Below are 19,374 nucleotides of genomic sequence, written 5' to 3'. Positions count from 1 at the left end.
ACTCTCAAGAAATTCACTGGTGTGACTTTGTCAGTGGCTTTGAGCATTGTGAGTATGTGTCTTGTGTTTAATTGGAGCAATATATTTCTTGTAAGCTGATTATCAAAACCGTACACCATACTAAATGAAAACTTTCTAGTACAGTGTGCAGTTTGAACATGTAAGAGCACAATCAGTCCAGACAAGATGGCAGCCTTTTCTGGAGACCACATTCCCCAGAAACCTCTGGGGGAATAAGATGTTGCTTTCAGTCATGTGACCTGTTACTGGAAGACAACTGGTCAGATGACAGTCTGAAGAAGCAGGAAGCGGAGTCTTTGTGCATCAATCCTGAGGACAGAGGGCAGATCCATTGCTAAGCAAGATGCACCAGAAGGGGCAAGGGAAGGACATCACAAACTGACTGAGCAAGTAGAACAGTAAAACAGCTGTGAGTTTTGTGAAACTGAATTTGTGAGTTTTTGAGAGAGTATTTTTTGGAAGTCCCAGAGAGAGACACAGGATAAAGTCTCGGTGAGAGACTTTGTTTTTGTGAAGAGTTATAGAGAGAGACTGTAGTGCTGTGAGTTGTTTGTTTTCATGCCAGTAAGAAGTTTACAGTAGCTGACCAGTCTGTAAGAAAAGGACTGTGTGAAGAAGCTCAAAAAGGAGCTTTGGCTTTGTTTTGGTATTTCGTTTTGACTGGAGCATTTTGATTTCCCTAACTTTTATTTTACCTTATGGCTGTGTGTTGGTGTGTCTCTTGACCTGGATCCTCCCATTATGACACATCCAGCATGGTGTCACTCATACTGTTACATCTCTTAACTTCAGGTCTAAGATGTTAGTATAATTGAAGTCAATCTCACACAAGTCAGTCTCACACAGCTGTATCTAACCATCTTCATCATTATGAAATTAGCTACATGTACCAAACTCAGCATTTAATGAACTGCCATTTGTATTCATCTGAAGCATCCCTCATCTGCCCTATCTCCACTTTGCAGCTATCCCTTGGTTCATTCACTCTGAATGCAGTTTTGAACCTAATCGTCCTATACCCAGGAGGTTACCTATTAACCAAGCAGGTTAAGCCAAAGTTTTCTCACCATATATTCCAAGCATTCCCAAAGCCTTCAATTCTTGGATGATGCTCTAGTCTCTAGTGCTCTAGTCTCTAGTGAAATCAATTTAAAAATCATTAGACTTAATCTTTCTAAATACATAAATGCTCAATCAATAAGTTTCTTTTGTTGCTCAGTACACAAATTAGGAAGGTCCTAATATAGATCCCTGTGGTACTTCTATTTTCAGCATCACTCCTTACCTGCACTCTCTTCTTCCTATATATTTACCAGCTTTATACCCAAATACATGCTTTACCTTGAAAGCCTCCCACCAGCAGTTTAAGAACGTATCTTTTATTAGAACTTTTATCAAAGTCTTTTGAAAATCTAAATGTTTGTGTCCTTTACTGCTTGTTCAAAAAACGAGATAAATTAGTTAAGCCCTAACCACAATTATGAGACTTTGTGATCTTTAATTTGCCTGCTTTAATTTGATCATTTCTGTCACAGAGGCACCTCACAATATCTTGTTTCCGGCAGCCTCCTCAATATTCTTTCCTCTTTTCTAGCAGAGCACTCTCACTCTGTAGTGTTCTGCTAAACTATCCTTCCTCTCTTCCCCCTTTTACATTTCCTACACTATCTGTCTGGATAAGGGAGCGAGAATATTCATACTAACTAAATCTAAAGGAGATCTTCCTTGTCCGTAACTATATAAACGATAAACAGTATATGGGAATACATACAGTACATGGATATACTGTATACAGCCGTATACATGGGGAAATTGTGCCTGCAATCTACAAAAAAAGAAGACAAGATCTGTCTCAAGTGAAATCCTAATGTTTTCTGTGTAAGTCAGTGCAAGTCAGTCAAAGTAGGACACTCTATGAATATTTTGTAAATCAAATGGCAATAACAATTGTGATGTAAACATGTTTATGATCTTATTAATATTTTTCAATAAGCTCTCATTTATCTTTCTCTGTGTTCTTTTATTCAAAACTAGATTGCCAAAAGGAATGCCACTCATTGTGGGAATGCCACCGCACTATATTCAGATGCTAAAAATAAGAGAAAGAGGCACAGTTGAGCATCTACCGCCCACACACCTCCCACCCAGTAACAGTGTGGCTGGAATCTTGTCCTTACTCATTGTAACTTGATTATACATTGCTCTCACCTTGCCCTCCTTTAGCAATGGTTGCCTAACAGGAATATATGAAGTAAACTACAGTTCAAAGGTTTATATCCTTAGTTAAAATGTTTTATGTAACACCTAAAGGTGGGTGAGACATACTGGATATTGCATGTAGGTTGTACAAGTATTTTTTTTCATCTGTGAACCTTGTTGTCTAAATCTAAGACTCATTCATTTGAATTGTAAATTCTAGGCTGTAGCGGCAATAAAATATTTACCGATAGCATTCTTTCCCAGTCACATATTCTAATTTTGATAATATTCCTACAAATAAAGAACATACAAACTTAAGCAACAATATAAATTAGAGGAGGTGATCGGCACCATTGTAGCTGTTTGTTTGTTAGGATCTTATTAATCCACAGATTTGGGCTATTTCTTGAAGGAGGCCAAAATATTGGCTTTAACCAAATGTCTAGAAAACCTGTTCCATACCCCCACAACCCTTTGAGTAAAGAAGTGCCTCCTATTGTCAGTTTCAAATTTAATTCCATGCCAAGGTATTGCATTCAGATGAACTGAATATGATTTGAAATATTTTGTTTATACACTATGTATTTTTAAAGTAAAAAAAAATACTTGGGGAAAAAGGTTTTGAAAGCCATTTGCACAGAGTGCCAACAGGATTTCATCTGGGAACAGTTGGAATGTCACAGTGTAACAATAATCCACAAACCTCTGAAAAACAAATTATGTAAAAGAAAGGTGTAGTTGTGTTCTCCCAGTATATCTGCATTTAACATTCACATACACTATAAAGATTTAGCCAGCTCAAGCTATGTGCAGAATATCCCTTAAGGGCAAAAGGAATAGTACACCTTGTGTATTACAAAGGTTCAATTGAAGGGTGAAGAATGTTGTTTCTGGCATAGCAATAACATGCCACTCTCGAGTAAGAGCACCTGCTTTATGCTATTGGTATCCATTCCATGTACTGCAATGATTTGTACAGCATGTTTAAGAGCACTTAAATTAGCTTTGCTTATCACTTGAAAGGATCTATAATACTGGTCTGTATCATATTACTGCATTCAAATACTCCCAATGGCTAAACACAAAAGTCTGTCACTAATCCCAATAACTAGACTCTACAATGCATTCAATGAATATAAAGTATATAGAATTTTTGTACATTCAGTGTTACATTTTGTACAATTGTGGATTTTACAGTTGCAGTAACAGCTTTCCTATAGTTTGGTTTTACTAAATATAAGTCAATACTTTAATTATCCTGTCTGGGAAAAATTCTGGTTCTATCTGGCTTGCATCCTCTGTCTCTGCCAAGAGAGAGCGCTCAGTTACTGTAAACATCCGGCATAGCGGAGACACAGTATCTCAGCTTGGGCTAGTTTTATCTCGGTATATTTACATCATGACCTGACCAGCAGGACAAGGAGAAAAATGTAAGCATGTTGCACTTTCAGTCAGAAGTTGTAGGCAGCATGGAGACTCGAGGAGGGTGAGAATGAGGATAACATGATAAAGGAATTCAACATTGGCTCGTTGACAATCAGCAACATCATTCTGTAAGCTTTAGCGGTATTGATTATGTGATAACATACTTAAATCTTGCCTAACTGGCATATTTGCCTAACCAGCACTCCTCAGTCGCTAAGGATGTTGGATACTAAAGTTCTTACAATAATTTGATGAACAACATAAACAGTGCTGCTTGGACAAAGCTCAACGTAGAATAAAATATTTTGCCATTCAGAGACTCAGATTATGCTTTCTTACGCTAAAGTCATCAAACTGGACACCTGTGAAGAGAAATTGTCTTCCCTAGTGCTTAACTCAACATCTCACATGGCACATAAAGTGATATTTTATACATACAGCACGTTAGCTGTTAGTGGGGTTAACCATTACTATTGAATTCCATAAGAATTATACAGTACATCTTAGTCATATAGTGTTCTGTTTTAGTGTGCTATGCTGTACAAAATGAGTTTTCATGCATTCTAAAGCCTGTATTTGAGATCCCTTATTTATCAAAAAGGGCCCATTTCTCATTGTTGTAACTAGAGAATATTGAAGTTGGTCACTTAATTAATTTTACAGCCTGAAATTCTTGGACAACTAAACAGCAAACAGGCTTTCTGCACCTGCCAAAACCTTAGAGACAAATGTTTATCTAGTATCAAAAGGACCTCAACAATACAACCCTGAACCCATTTTTCTTAGGATCAGTTCCAGATTAATATTCCCTCATATGTTATCTTACGTGGTTTAGATAAGATAATCATGGAATGATTTTCAAATCCCTTTTTATGGTAATATAAATATAAATCTGATAGTGTAATTTACTATTTATCAATCTTGCGTGATATTTGACACATGGTAACAAATCTACTACATACTGTATGAAACTTCTATTTGAAAAAATCTATCATAAATCTGTGACAGTATAAGTTTTAAATACTAATGTCTGCAATATACAAATGGAAAGAAACAAAAGGAACTTAATACAACCCGGGAGTGCTTCTTGTAAATACCATTCTCACTAGGGTTATATTGTTTGCATAAGCATAAGCATTTCAGAAAAAGCAACAACAAAATAATAAAAACACAGGTGATGTAAAAAAATGGCCTTGACTTGCTAATGTTGATAAGGAGTTTGCTGAAAAGAAAGGCAGTGTTTATACTTACTAAGATTACACGGAAATACCAAAATCAATTAAGCAAAGCTTCACTGAAAGGTAAATGTGACAGAAAAGCTGGCTAATCAACACAGATCAGCTTTTTTACATTGTCATCAAGCATTATGATAAAGCTTGAAGCACAATGGAGGAGGCTGATGTGTGTACAGAGATGCTTTAAGTTTCGAAGTCGGTACATGTTATGTACATAGAATTTCTGATAAAAAACAATACATTAAAACTACTTTTCTTTTGAGTCTTTCTGTATCCTTAGGGGTAATAAATCAGATGGCTTGCCAATTAGATGACAGAAAACCAAATCAAGAAAAAAAAATTCTGTTCCACTTCAAACAGCTGGATTTAGTTGTGGCTGTATCTTTTCCACCTTCAGTTCCTACTCTAAAATGTTTTCCTCTTCAGACACCTTGATAAACCGTGGTAAGCAACATTGCAAAATGTCTCACAACAAAAACAAAAGGCACATTTTTATCACAACCTTTTATTGACAGGGATAGTGAAAATTGGCTATGACTTGTTGGACAAAGGGGAAAACATCAACCAACCACTAGGCCCATGGTCTTCTGGGATTTGTAGTTTCACTTCTGCACCCCATCTCCTCTAAGGAACTACAAATTACTAATAGCAGGTTATGAGTAATACACACTTTTCAACATCCTGAACCTACAGTACACCCCTTCTACTATCCTACCCCACATCTTCACACATACTGTATACAGGTACTGTAAATGGGTAAAACCTTGAATATACTTAAACATAAAAAACTACACAAATCACTAAAATTACTCAACAATGCTTTATCAAATTAAAACATTTTTGTTTATGTAAGAAACCAAGGCTCCTACTCTTTATACTTTTAACACTTAAGATAAACATCTTCAGACAAAATAAGATATAAAAAAAACAATAAGCACCATCAACTGATCTACTGACATTCACAAGTTCTAAAGAACCCAGTCCTTCCTCTTTACTGTAACTAGTCTAAAACTGGTGATTCATAGGAGTGGTGTTTCAAGGGGGGAAAAAGTGGGACATATGTACTTTTGTACAAAAGCTTTTGAGGAAAAATCAGTGGCACATTATATACTGTAAAGCAGCAGAAATATAAAAAATAACACCTGTACTGAATTCTCCACTTAAGGTTTTGCAAAGTTTATTTGCGTAATGTGTCAATAGTGCTTTGGCCAAATGCAAATGAAAGGGGCACAGGAAAAATACTATAGAGAAAACTTAATTGATATGCAGCAATTAAATGAAATTCAAACAAAAGAGTTTTAATTTAAAGAAGAGAAAAGGTTAAAAGCTCCAGCAAAAGAAAAAACACCCAAACAGATATTTTAAAGCATTTTTTCTCGTTCAAACTTAAGAAATGAAAAAAAAGCATTTACCTGATTTCTATAAACTGTTAATCAACCTGCATTCAGTATATTTTCACAGATACAGTAAATAAACAAGAAACAAATGTGTTTATCTTTTTATTAAATCTGAATTAGGATGGAAAGATAAACCCGCTTAAAAGGAAGTGTTGTATTGATTGGATCTTTGCAGAATGTCAGCAGAGCAGTTTGGAGTGAGAAACAACTAATTACCTGTCAGTCATTTGCTTCTAGATAGAGGTAGGCGGCAGTGCTGTGAAAAACCATTATAATTTAATCGCGTCTTTGGGTAGATACAGGTGTGCTTGGAAAGATATTACCATTTCATTATGTTTTAGCATTCACACCACAACAACACAAGGTGACCAACTAGTTGTATTTATGGCTCTTTGTAATCTGTATCGTACTTTACAAATGCATTCCAGTTCTTTCTCTCTCTGTCTCATCCATCCATGCATTATCTAACCACTTTATCGATTACAGGGTCACGGGGGACACTGAGCCTGTATAGGCAAGCAAGGAACAAGGCAACATACATCCTGGTCGAGACACCAGTCCGTCGCAATGCCCTGAATAAAACTGAACTTTTTAAAATAAAATCCAAAGAAGTGAAAAAAATATATAAATTCTCCACACACACTCACACCATGGCCACCGGTATTTTTTGGGACTGTGGGAGGAAACAGGTAGGCCCTGAGGAAACCCATATGAACATATTGAGAACATACAAAGTCAGCACAGATAGCACCCCATCTGGAATTGAACCAGCACTGCAAGGCAGGAATGCTAATCACTGCACCACCGTGTCACCTGCTCTCTCTCATTTGATCTTTATTTTATAAAAACAAAAAAATATATAATCACGTGCGACTTTCTCAACATACTGTATCTCTACAGATTATTTGAAAGACACAGTATCACATAATATACTGTAGCAGTGTACTGTAGTTTTTCTAATTTCTGAGTCAAATGCGGTAAAATAAACACTTTGCTGAACACACCTTCCAGGTGTGTTACTGTATCACAAAAACTTACCCAAACAAAAAAGCCCTACGTTAATGGTACATAACACAGAAATACAACTTACAACAAAGTTAGTACCATAATTATTGAGCAAAAGTTTTGCTTCTGATAAACTAACATCAATAACCCTGAGAATCACAACGACATTAATTACAAAAAAGTTCATGCTACCAGATCTAAGGTAGAATTCTAAAGAATAAATTGGTTAATGAAGTAGAATGTATGGTTTACAAGTGTTAGCCTCTGGATTTTTCTTTTCTAAACCATAGGCAAAGTCTATTAATTCAGTGTTTTTTCACAGAAATTCCACTATTCTATAGAAAAAGATACTATTGATTCCCTAATGTGTTCAGACACATACTGTACATACAGCATCAATGCAAAGAACTATGAGAAATTTTGGTCCCGTGTCTTTAGACCTCTGTTTCTATCAAATAAGGTAAGGCTGTGAAAAGGGATGTTAAAATCTCTACATACTGTAAATAAATATACCATTAAAAACCTTTTGTGTTTGTGTGCGTAATAAAGGATTTCAAAGCATAGTGACTTCAATGCACTAGTCCATTTTTGTTTGTATTGAAATATATCTGAAACAGCTTTTGAAGGATGGTTATGAAAAAAAACAACTTTGACTGACAAGTTTAATTAAGACAACACTCAGTAAATGAAAGCATGCATTACTACATTGTGCATTTTTGCCTAACCCGGCTTTACGATTCATAAAATACAAAAGACTGGGACACACTTACACTTACCCGGTAGTAGTCAGTGCTGTACACATCCCTCGACATTCCAAAGTCCCCAATCTTCACTAGCAGGTTTTCTCCCACAAGGCAGTTCCTAGTGGCAAGGTCCCGGTGGACAAAATGTTGGGAAGCCAGGTACACCATTCCTGCTGCGATCTGTTGGGCAATGTGCAGCATCTGAGACTGGGTGAGTTCTATTGGACGGTTATTTTGCCCATCTGCCATTAATACTGCATCAGGACCATGAGACCTGCAGAAAAGACAAGAATAACATAAAAATAAATTGACATGTACAGACAGATTCCAATTTAAAATGATGAAGGTGGAACTGTAATAAATGCAGATGCATGAGTTTTAATTTTGAGCCTATAGTTGACCAGAGGTTCACAACCAGTGAGACTACAATGTATCACTCTGTATATTATTTACAGCTGCATAACTTTAAAATAAGGAGCACTATCAACAATTTAATCGTGTTTTGCTGCTTAGGGATATTCATTACTGAACAAAAAACCCTATATATACTGTACAGCTTCCTTATGAATGGAAGCATTGTTTATAAAATATTCAGCTTATCTTTTTTTCTAGTCTTCTCTCTGCTTCTTATATTTTGTCAGTCACTGAAAATCATACTTTTTGCAGAGTTAACTTACACTGTCTTTAAAAAAGGAAATAAAAAGAGGTGACTGGTTTAGCATAGATTGCCAACGACACAATCATTGTTGTGAAATGCTCTTAGTAACCTTTTGTCACTTTAGCACATACTGTATTTCATCACTACCTTTAGAAGTGTATAACAGAACACATCAACCGGGCACTGTTGTGAAATGCTATACCTGAGGAATTTATTCAGATCTCCATGCTTCATGTACTCAAAGACCATTATGAGCGGATCTCCCTCCACACAGACGCCATAGAATTTCACAATGTGCTCATGCTGTAGGTTAGTCAGCAGCTCTGCTTCCCGATGGAAGTCCTTTCGGGCATTGTCACTGGCTTCTTTCAGTGTCTAGAAGAATAATGTATAAATAAGACACTCTGATAATAATTATTTTCTGTCCTGCTGAAAGTATTCTGATATTCTCAAAATTTAGTATGCGTCTAATAATCTGTAATGGTCAGTGCTGTTTCTCTGTGGAGTCACTTTCAGAATACCAAATGTTGTCTCCAGACTATTCCTGTAATTTTCTGCTTCTCATCATCAGATAAACCCAACACCCTCTATATGTTCCATTTTTCCCCAAAGTACTGGTCACAAACAGATTTTGTCAATCATCGGGATGGCATTATTTTCTAAAATAAAGAAATCTTCAAAAAATAAATAGTCTAGAAAACTAATAAAGCACACCCACCACCAATATGTTGTCCCTCCTTATAAGTAAAGCTAATGTAACTTTGACAATTCTGAAACAAGCAGTAGCTTACCCTTATTTGCCAAAATCAGGGACCTCAAAGCACTTGTAAGAGCTCCCTAGCTCAACCAAGATTTGGATTTGCAAATGTGAACTTGGGCGAAAAATATCACTAATGGAATGCATTATTTCAAATATCCCGTAAAACAAAATTAAACCCAAATCTCCAGAAACTTCCTTAATGGTCATCTCATCAGATAATCAAACTCCTTTCCTTCCTATAAAGTGCATTCAGGAATCTGCAGTTCCTTTGGAGATACAGTATTTCAGTGCAATGCGCTTTCCTCTCTTTATATTGCACTGTTGTTCAGGAATCAAATTCCCTATGTCTTGCTCTGAGAAAGCATAACGGTAGTATACTGTATATAGGTTTCTCTATAGGCACCTTTATTGCTTTAGCTATTATACCATCTATGATAAATAAATATTATTGAGGTCTTATATGCCTATCAAAATCAAACTCCACCTAGATACTTCTGTGGCAATTTTAAATATGGTTTATTCATAACCCATTTTTATATAAATAATTTGATAAATAGAAACACTTCTTGTGTAATCCAACACTTTTCAGGTTCTATTTTTTTAAAGTGTAAGACAGCTGCTGGCTTGAGTTACAGATACTGGTGTCATTCCCTCATGATTTAATGGAAAATTGAAAAATGCTGGCTTTGCAAATGTAAAGAATCTGAAGGAAAAATGCTTAGGTTAGTCTGGAAAACAAGACATTTTTAATTTATTTGTATGAAGCACTTCTTATCCACTATGGGGAATGTTTAGATATCATATAAAATATAGAGTGAAAGTGAAAACCATTTTAACAAATAATGTGTTACCTACACATGAAACACGTGACATACTGTAGGACTAATTTAATATAATTTCTGATTTTCCAGTATGGCAATTCTCCTACAAGGTCATCTTGGTCAATTCTATATGATCCCAGGAGAATCAGAAATGTGCATTCTGGAAATCTACTGTATGATTAAATAAAAGTCTGATTTTAAGTTTTGTTCCCTATCTAAAGTTGGAAATAATAGATCTATGTCATTAAAATGCATCACATTTCCACTACTGCTTTAGGACTCTTTCAGAATCCCAAAATTTAAATACATAATCAAAAAAGAATACTGTTGCCCTTCACTTCTGAGTCTTTCCTTAATGTGAAACTTTTTAAAAGCTTATATAATCTCCATTTTGAATATTGTAGTTGACTCCCAGTTGTCTCTAGATGTCTTTTAGCCATAGATCTAAACACTTGGATTAATTCAATCCTGGGCTTCTGAAATGTGGTACAGTATATCTTAAATATCACGTTACATTTTTGATACTGTAACATTTACAGTGGGTGTATGTTTGCATAGTTCAGGTGGGTAGCTGTGTCAGCATGCGTAGGCTGTAAAGTAACAAGTAAAGGTTTATTCCATGCTGAAAAGAGAAGAAAGAAAACACAATGTTTCAGCTGTGGAGCCTTCTTTGGGTGAGCCGAAATGTTGTATTTTCTTTCTTCTCTTTTCAGCATGAAATAAACTTATTACTTGTTCATTTGTATGTTTGCATATACTTTAATACTGTATTTTGTGTAACATAAATTAAATGGGTATTTGTTTTTAAAACAACATAGTCATGTTGTCATAGCAGACAGCCTTATCCATGGAGATGTAACATTATATTATGCATTTATTTTATTAGAAACCATGTACAACTTTAAAAGGATTGCCTACAAATAAACATTCTAATAAAATTAGTCTTTTAACAGTTACATGTATTTGCAACTTGCAAATGGAAAGAACTGGGCTTATTATTATAAATATATCTATTTTATATCTCTGATATATATCTCTGATATGAAATATAGAGATTTAAAATTTTATATCTCTGATATAAAATAGTGTTAAACCTTGATCACAAGAATATGGGTGCACAATATACATGTAAAGTAGAGAGTCACCTTGTATTGATACTAGGGCAGATTACTGCATTTATCGATCATTCAAGTGTATCAAGACCACATGTCATAGAGGAGGGTAAGCGAAAGAGCTACCAATCTGCCATTACATGTATTTTTAATGAAAGTTATGTATTTAATGATATCACATTTCATGATAATCATGGAAAATTTGGCCCTTTAAACTTGTCATATCAGTAAGAATGTCGTCTGTGCTTTCAATCGCTTGCACTGAGATCACATAGCATGCTCTCATGACATTCCATTAGCCTCCAGCCAGCCACAAGCAATATATGTACAGGACTCTTAAATTTGATTTATCATAAAGCTCCTGCAGACCCATCTCTGAATTAATAATGGAAATTCTATAGTCGAATACCTTGACAGCCACGAGGATCTTTTCTTGATCAGGACAGAGGTTATAGCATTCTGCCAGGAATACTTTGCCAAATGCTCCTTCTCCCAGCTCCCTCTTCAGGACAATGTTGTGACGTTTGATGTGTTGTACAACTGTGGAAAAGGGAACAATAGTATTATTAGAATCCCCTTTTCTTCGTCATCTTACAGTCTTCAACCAAAAACACTTACTGTATATTATATTTCCAACAATGACCACAAAAATTATATCCTGAAATGTTCTTTATGTTAGGGCTTATGAAGTTAGATTTGGTTTTAATGTGTGCAAAGTTAGCATTTTGTGTTTCTGCTTGTTTGCATTCCTCTCATCTTTTTATTTCATAACTTGCAAATAACACAGCACAAAAGGTGACACAATCTAGTGATCCACAGCCATCACAAGCTATACCTGTGACTTGATTTGTCACTCTGTTTCTAGCGTCAAAGCATTTGCAATATTCTCTGTTAATTACATACCTAGTGTAAGCTAAAATTAAAAGTAGTTGAATCCCTTTACAGCGTCCTCTTTAATTCCCAAGTTAATTTTCGGATCAAGCATATAATTTGTATAGTGCATTTAACAAGATAAAGGTTAGACATCAGAGACAATATGCTTCCCTTGTTACCACCCTAGTATACTGTACATACTGTAGGTGAATTACCAACCCTGTGTTAAGTCATATTTATGAAAACAGAAGGCACAAAACAGAAGAGTGTTATGAATATAAAATCTTCAAAGAGTGGATTTGTTTCTATGTGAATAAAATTTGTCTGCACAAGATCATTGCTTCACTGACTTTATAAAATTTAAAAAGACATGAAAGTGTTTTTAGAACATTATATCTGATCTGTTATCATTATCTCCCTTTATAAAGATAATTTATAGATTTAAAACGCCTTCTGATTTTCACAGCAAATTGCAGCAGGACACAATGATGGAGTTTCTTTATTTAATTTTAGTAAAGATACTCACACAGAGCCTACAGACTTTGGAATTGATCTGTGAAGATGAAATGAGTAAATTGGGAAAGACACACTCTGCACAGCAGATTATGTTCAGCAAAAGAGGCAGATGTGATCAATAGCAGTAGTAATATATTTAAGGAAATGGATATTTTAACTGACTCTGTTATGTTATGCCATTACAGTAGAACTTTGCAGCACAGAAGATGAAATTTAGTATTAAAGATTGATTTATGATGAGCAATCGTATCTTCTTTGCTCCTCTCAGTACACAAAGAGAACTCAGTGCATAAAACAACTTATTTTAAATGATTTGGAAAGGTTCTGTTAATTGTATGAATGAAGTTCACTTGTTGTTTTTATATCTGAAGTAACTGTAATATTGCATCAAGTATATTTCTGTGTGGGATGTGCACTCTAATTTTTACAAGTCAAATTGTTCTCTGCTTACCAGTTTATTGTAGTGGCCTTCGGTGGCAAGAGATTTGCTTAGAGAACAGTAATGTATGATTGGGGTGAAAATTATTTTAGTCAACGACTGAATCTAATAACAACACCACCATACCATCGCTGCATCTAATTTACAACATAGGTTGTGCAAAGTCAAACACATATTTGATAAAAAGCTGAAAACAATGTAGTGAAAAGATAGCAATAACAGAAAAAAGAGACACAATGTTTCGACTGTGTCTCCTTCCTTTTCTTTTCAGCATGGAATAAACCTTTACCTGTTCCTTCACAGCCTATGCATGCTGAGGCAGCTACCTACTTGAACTACAGTAAGTAAACAAACATCTTTTTACTCTTAACTTATATCCTAATTTTATCAAATTGCCAAGCACATTTTCTTTCAATTATATCTTCTCTACTTCAACTGCTTTAGTTTCATCACTCAATCCATCCATCAATCAAGAAATAGATCAACATATTCCACAGCAGATTTTGAATTGATGCTATGCTACTGTACTTCATGGTTCAGTCTAGAAATCACGATTAAGCATTCTTTAAAAAGAATCTTATATCTGGGTATCTGGGCTGTTTGTCTTGTTTTATCTTGTTTGTCTTGTCTTGCCTGATTCTGAGAATATTTATTAAATACAATTCAAACCAAGTTACGAATATACCACACAACCCAACATGTTTTATTATTAATAATTTAAGAAGATATGGAAAACATGCCTTGTTGTTATTAATAACGTTTTCCAAAGAATATTTTTAAAACCTACAATTTAAAAAAAAATTCCAATTGTTAATTTTCTCGATTCCCCCTACAATTGCTCATTGCCACAGGCTCTACTCAAACAATAACTTCACACTCTTTCTCTAATTTCACACTAGTGAGAAAATTGCCATTGGACACACTGCAGAGTAAGTGTCAACTGGAAGAGTGAGGTTTCTCTCATAGACAACAATGCAGATTCCAGAGACTGTGGGTGTGAGATGAGCTAAACACACCCTTGTCGATTCAAGGCTGACTAGGATCAAGAAGAAAATGGGCTCTGAAAGTACACATATGACGGTTGGGAAAAGTTAACAAAGATGTATTCTCTTAATTTCTTAGCTTAATTTATACATTCCATCTCAAGTATTGACAGTTTTTTTTTTTAATTCTTTAAAATTAAAAAAAATAAAATAGCCCAAATTCTTATGAAAAAGGAAGAGGCTTTACTGTTCACAGAGTCTGAAAGAGACTCTAATTAATACCTTTTATAGTGAAACACTATAACGTTTTATGCAATGTCTGTGTCAAAAAAGGAAAATAAATAATCTACTAGGCAGACTACCAAAAGAAAAGAAAACATTCATATCAAAACAAACTGTTAATAAAATGCACAGATAAAGATAGACAAGAAAAGGATAACTGAAATTGTAATAATAGCATTTTTTTAACTCGACTGCAAACAGCTATGTGGGTGGTCTTTGAAAGACAAGAGAAAACACTCCAAAATTGTGTTTATATGCTGCTGAATACAGCCCTTCTTTTTTCAGTACTGGTTAATCCTATGGTTATTCCTATGTTGCCTTGGACATCTCTCATACTGTATATACTGTAAATGATATGACCAGGTGAATCAAAATAATGGCATCCTTTATGTCAGGAAAACTCACATGTAACTTTTATGATCTATATTTTCATGTGCCACATGTATTAAAGAGGGAACAATACAAGAAACAACAGTTATTCAAAAAAAGCAAATACATTATAATTGGGTGTATGGTGTAAGAAGAACACTCTCCACATCATACAGAGTACATATACTGTAGTAATTGCATGTTTGCCAAGACAATTCCAAATATTTCAATTATTATGTAAGACATATATGCTAATCAAGCTGAACTGTAGAGCAAGTAAAAAGAAAATGCATCTTTAACAGACCCCTGTACATTTTTCTTTAATACTCCAGTTAATTCTCTGTTGCTATGGAAACTAGCACGTTCGTGGATTTCCATTCTGTGCTGACAAATGACAGAATACACTCTTGAGTTTAATCAAGCTAGATTATAACTTTTAGGAAACTGTGTTGTATTTCAGTGAAGTCTATCGAGAAATGATAATACAGTACATACAAATACAATCACCGCCAAGACAATACATTTTATCACATAAGCCTATGAAAATGGCATGCATCCATTAAATTATCCATGTTGTAAATTTTCAAATTGTGCTGGCTACTTAAAGACAGAGCAAAACACACTGGAGAGCATCATTCTGCTCCTGAAGTGAAAATTAATGGACTGCATCATATGGAAAGTTATTGCAAAACAGGTTTCTAAGTTAAAGTAATTTATTTTTGGTAAATGATTAACATGGGTTATATGTATTGGGTGACATTATTGTCTAGTTTATTTATTGTTTCTTTTTACAGCTTGTCAGACCCACTGAAGTTAGCAACCCTGACCTGGGTCAACACAACAGGTGCCTTAGCACAAGGGTGAAAGGACAATTAGGTCAAACTGCAATAAATAAATGTAAGACACTAATTGTTTCTTTTTCTGTATAGTAGTGATGTACTGTAGTATAGTACCACTTGTGAGTGTATCAACACTATTTTGAGCCATAAGTTACCGTTTCACAACACCATTTTACTGTACATTGTGAGCACATTAGCAGCACACCACAAAAATATCTGTAAAAATTGTTAAAATCTTAAATTAATAATACATCTTCTAACAAAATCAATCTCTCAAATGTTCTTATTGATTTCATCCCCTCCCAAAAGACTTGTGCAATTTGGTAATTATGACATTAATAGAGTGCCACTAGGTCTGGGCCTTCCATTTATATTATTTACAGGGGCAATAAACTCCAGTTTAAAGGCACAGAAGTCATATCAACAGCTAGCATGGAGTCAGAGTTCCAATGCTCAGTAGACATGACCTGTAATTTCCTTAATTACGGTCAGAGATCCTGGTCAGCACTAAATGCTGCAGAGACCTTTTGAAGCCACTCTGGCAAACTAAATTAAGAAGCTGTCACAGCAAAATATATAACAGACATATATTATGAGACAGTGGTTATTCTACTTCAAATTTGAAGTTATGTGCTAAAATGTCATTTAAATACATTATGCTCTTTTCAAAATGGTACATAAAATATTCTTTAATTCTGGATCTTTCTAGTACATTTTAAGCTTTCTGAGGGTCAGTATTTGCTATAGAGAACAAATCAACTCAAAAATAGCCTGCCTTAAATTTGAGATCCAGTGCATTAATTTATCACGTATTTGCATGGAACACCATAAAATGCATAACGACTGCAATTGTAAGCCCAAACATAATTTGAAAGTCTTTGCCACTGAAAATATTCTCTATCATCTCTTAAAAATGAATCTTAGAAAAAATCCTACAATTCTAAATAGATGTGAAAAATGGCATCCCATGAAAAAGCTCCAAACTACTTCTTTCATTCTCTCAAAGAGATATTCTTAAAGATATATATATAGTGTAGAAAGAGAATTAAAAACTGAAATTAAAAAGAAACATAATTAAGAACTTCATGGGATATATCCTAAAATATATCAAGGAGCTAGGCTAAAGAGGTACTTACATGTTAACAGCACAAAACTATACACGCAATGCCTATTGAAAGTCACACCCTGAATTGAAAATCTGTGGACTAGCAAAGGTTGTAGTCCATCAATGATGTCCTCACAATATGACTGAGCTTGAACAGTTGTGTAAGGAGGAATGGGCAAACACTGCCAAGAAGTACTGTATGTCTGTAATTCAAGCAATATGTGCTTCCAGCAAGTACTAACTCTGTAAGCCTGCATTTGCCCAGAAGTTTCAATTGTTTGTCACAGTCCAGCTCAATCCTCGTTCTGTCTGTTATGTACAACTCTTTAAACTGAACTGGCTACTGACATGACTCATACTCAAACTCATAATAAACTCTGGATTACAGACCTTAACCTATAAAAAGAGCAAACATCAGACAGTTTAGAAAATGTAGAATTAATGACAGCCATACTCCTGTGTATACACAATGGCCATTGTATTTGAATGGTTTTGGAAAGGTAAGCTGTACAAGTAATGAAGCAACACAGGAAAAAAAGTGTTGTAATGCTAATTTGTTTTAAACTTGGGTTTGTAATCATAGTGTTAAAAAATTACAAACCTAAAATTAATACTTACCACAAGAATTCCAAGGAACTGACACATCAACAGCTTTTTTTTATTTTAAAACATTCCAAAAAACTAATCAAGTCCAGGTGCAATATTTATAATATCTTGCCTGACGTCCTTCAGGCATTTGTCATGTACAGCCTACACACATTCTTTTATAAACTTTATTTTGTTTTCTTTGTACGATGCTGCAGTATTTCCAGTTTCAAATGACAGTTTTATGTACAGGTGAGCCACCCGACTCCACAACAATGTCACAAATGTTAGGTTAAATCAGTTTCAGTCAGGTAGAATACTTTGGATAAAAGCTGTCCATTCTGGTGTTACTGTAGTATCTGAAAACTACAGATAAATGAGATATTTACTTTTATTGAGATGATATAGAAACAGCAATGAGGAGCAGAAACCCTACTCTGCCACCCTCAATATCTACCCATAACCATTTACTCTAGAAAGGTTATATCTACTTTAAATGAGAATTGGTAAATACTTTCGTGTCACATTGCAAAACGTATCGTCAATCTATTGATTAAATTAAAACACTTAAATCCCCAAATCATAGTATATGAGGCTGGGATACTTCTGGAAGGGAACTTAATCTATCAGGTCACATGTACTGGATATGCACACAGGGACAATTTAGAATCACAAATCAAGCTAACCAGTATGTCTCTGGTGGGGAGAAACAGGAGCAACTAGAGAAAACTCATGCAGATACAGGGAAAATATACAAACACCGCACAGGAGCTGCTCCAGTTCAGTATCAAACTCAAGAACTGTGAGACAGCAGGTTATATATAACATGTATATCCACTGATGTCTTGCAGCCATCGGTGTTTATTCAGAAACTGAGTTTTAAATGTTCACATATAATAGATACTTAACACATTAACACAGTGAAAATTTCTACTATTTTTCTCTGATTACAGATATTTTAGCCTTGTGGATTTACATTGTTTTCCTATTGGCTTAAGTCTGGATCTCCTTGTGAAATCAATTAAAATGTTTAAAATTTGAAAACAATTCCCACATATTCTTATTTATATTCAGCATGGGCTTGAATTGCACTTTTGCCCCCCAAAAAGCAAATAAAAGCTATGTACATTTAAAAAAAAAATCTGCTGAACATTTTTAACCTTGTTCCTAAGGTAAGTGAAAGAATGATGTTGACACCTCTAGAAGCTAAACAAGACAAGGCATGTTACAAAGGAAGAAACATCCCAGTGTTGATGATGAGCAGTCACAATTTAATTGGGTGAGAGGGGAAAATATTTTCAAAACAAGTTTAAGGTTAAATACTCGAGACTCCTTTTGCTCTCCAGATTCACACACAAATCTAAAAAATGCTATCAGGAAGACACAAGGCTCTCAAAGCGAAACACCTAGGGTTTAATATACAGAATGAAGAACCTTCAACATTGACTTTAATTTGAATGAAAAAGACAAAACCATTTATTTGTCAATAATATCACTAAAAACAACTGTTAATATCTCATTTTAGTATTGAGATTAATTAGTTTTTTAAAATTTGTTATCCAGCTTATTAATTTACACAAATATTATTAAAGGCCACCAACAAGTAATACTTTCAGACATCCGAGAACAGTTATCCTTTCCTATGGGTGGGAAAAACAGATTGCATCAGCACCTTTCGAAGCAGTAAAGCAATGACTGTTATGTCTAAGAAAAATAACCAACAGCCTTTGAAATGAATGTCGAATGAAGCCATGGAGAACATGCTGTCAACAGGGCTTAAGCTTTTGTAACACTGGTGATTACCAGATTAGCCGTAAAGGAAAGCAGAGAAATCTGACCTGAGAAACTGAAAGCTCTGAAGAAAAGCAATTGCTGGCCTTCAAAAATAAAAAAAACAGAAGTTTAAAAGGGTGTGAAAGGAAAGTAGACTATAAGACACAATGTGCAAAACGGTTACAGTTTAATTCCATGGTAACCGTTAATATAGCAAATGGGGAAAAACATTCA

General features: G+C 34.8%; 1 protein-coding gene and 1 long non-coding RNA gene across 6 annotated transcripts in view; one reads left to right on the top strand and one right to left on the bottom strand.

The window, feature by feature from the left end:
• The window catches only part of ntrk2a (neurotrophic tyrosine kinase, receptor, type 2a), an 89,209-nt gene that overhangs the window by 11,740 nt on the left and 58,095 nt on the right, over window positions 1-19,374 (bottom strand). For 3 of the 5 annotated variants that reach the window (XM_088630198.1, XM_088630199.1, XM_088630201.1), the window contains 3 exons: window positions 11,786-11,916; window positions 8,886-9,058; window positions 8,053-8,299 (listed from right to left, as the gene is read on the bottom strand). In XM_088630198.1, coding sequence (XP_088486324.1) covers window positions 8,053-8,299; window positions 8,886-9,058; window positions 11,786-11,916 — 551 coding nt within the window. The remainder of the gene's footprint in view (window positions 1-8,052; window positions 8,300-8,885; window positions 9,059-11,785; window positions 11,917-19,374) is intronic. The other 2 variants (XM_088630200.1, XM_088630202.1) reach the window with 1 other exon arrangement.
• On the top strand, window positions 107-15,746 carry LOC148673572 (uncharacterized). The gene is made up of 3 exons (XR_015936057.1): window positions 107-430; window positions 13,476-13,544; window positions 15,633-15,746. It is a non-coding gene; the product is annotated as an uncharacterized LOC148673572 (long non-coding RNA).

This window comes from Lepisosteus platostomus, chromosome 4, assembly GCF_059453375.1.
Source record: "Lepisosteus platostomus isolate fLepPlt1 chromosome 4, fLepPlt1.hap1, whole genome shotgun sequence".
NCBI classification, from domain to species: Eukaryota; Metazoa; Chordata; class Actinopteri; order Semionotiformes; family Lepisosteidae; genus Lepisosteus; species Lepisosteus platostomus.
Note: the sequence above shows the minus strand (reverse complement) of the source record. Positions and strands in the feature narration are given on the sequence as shown.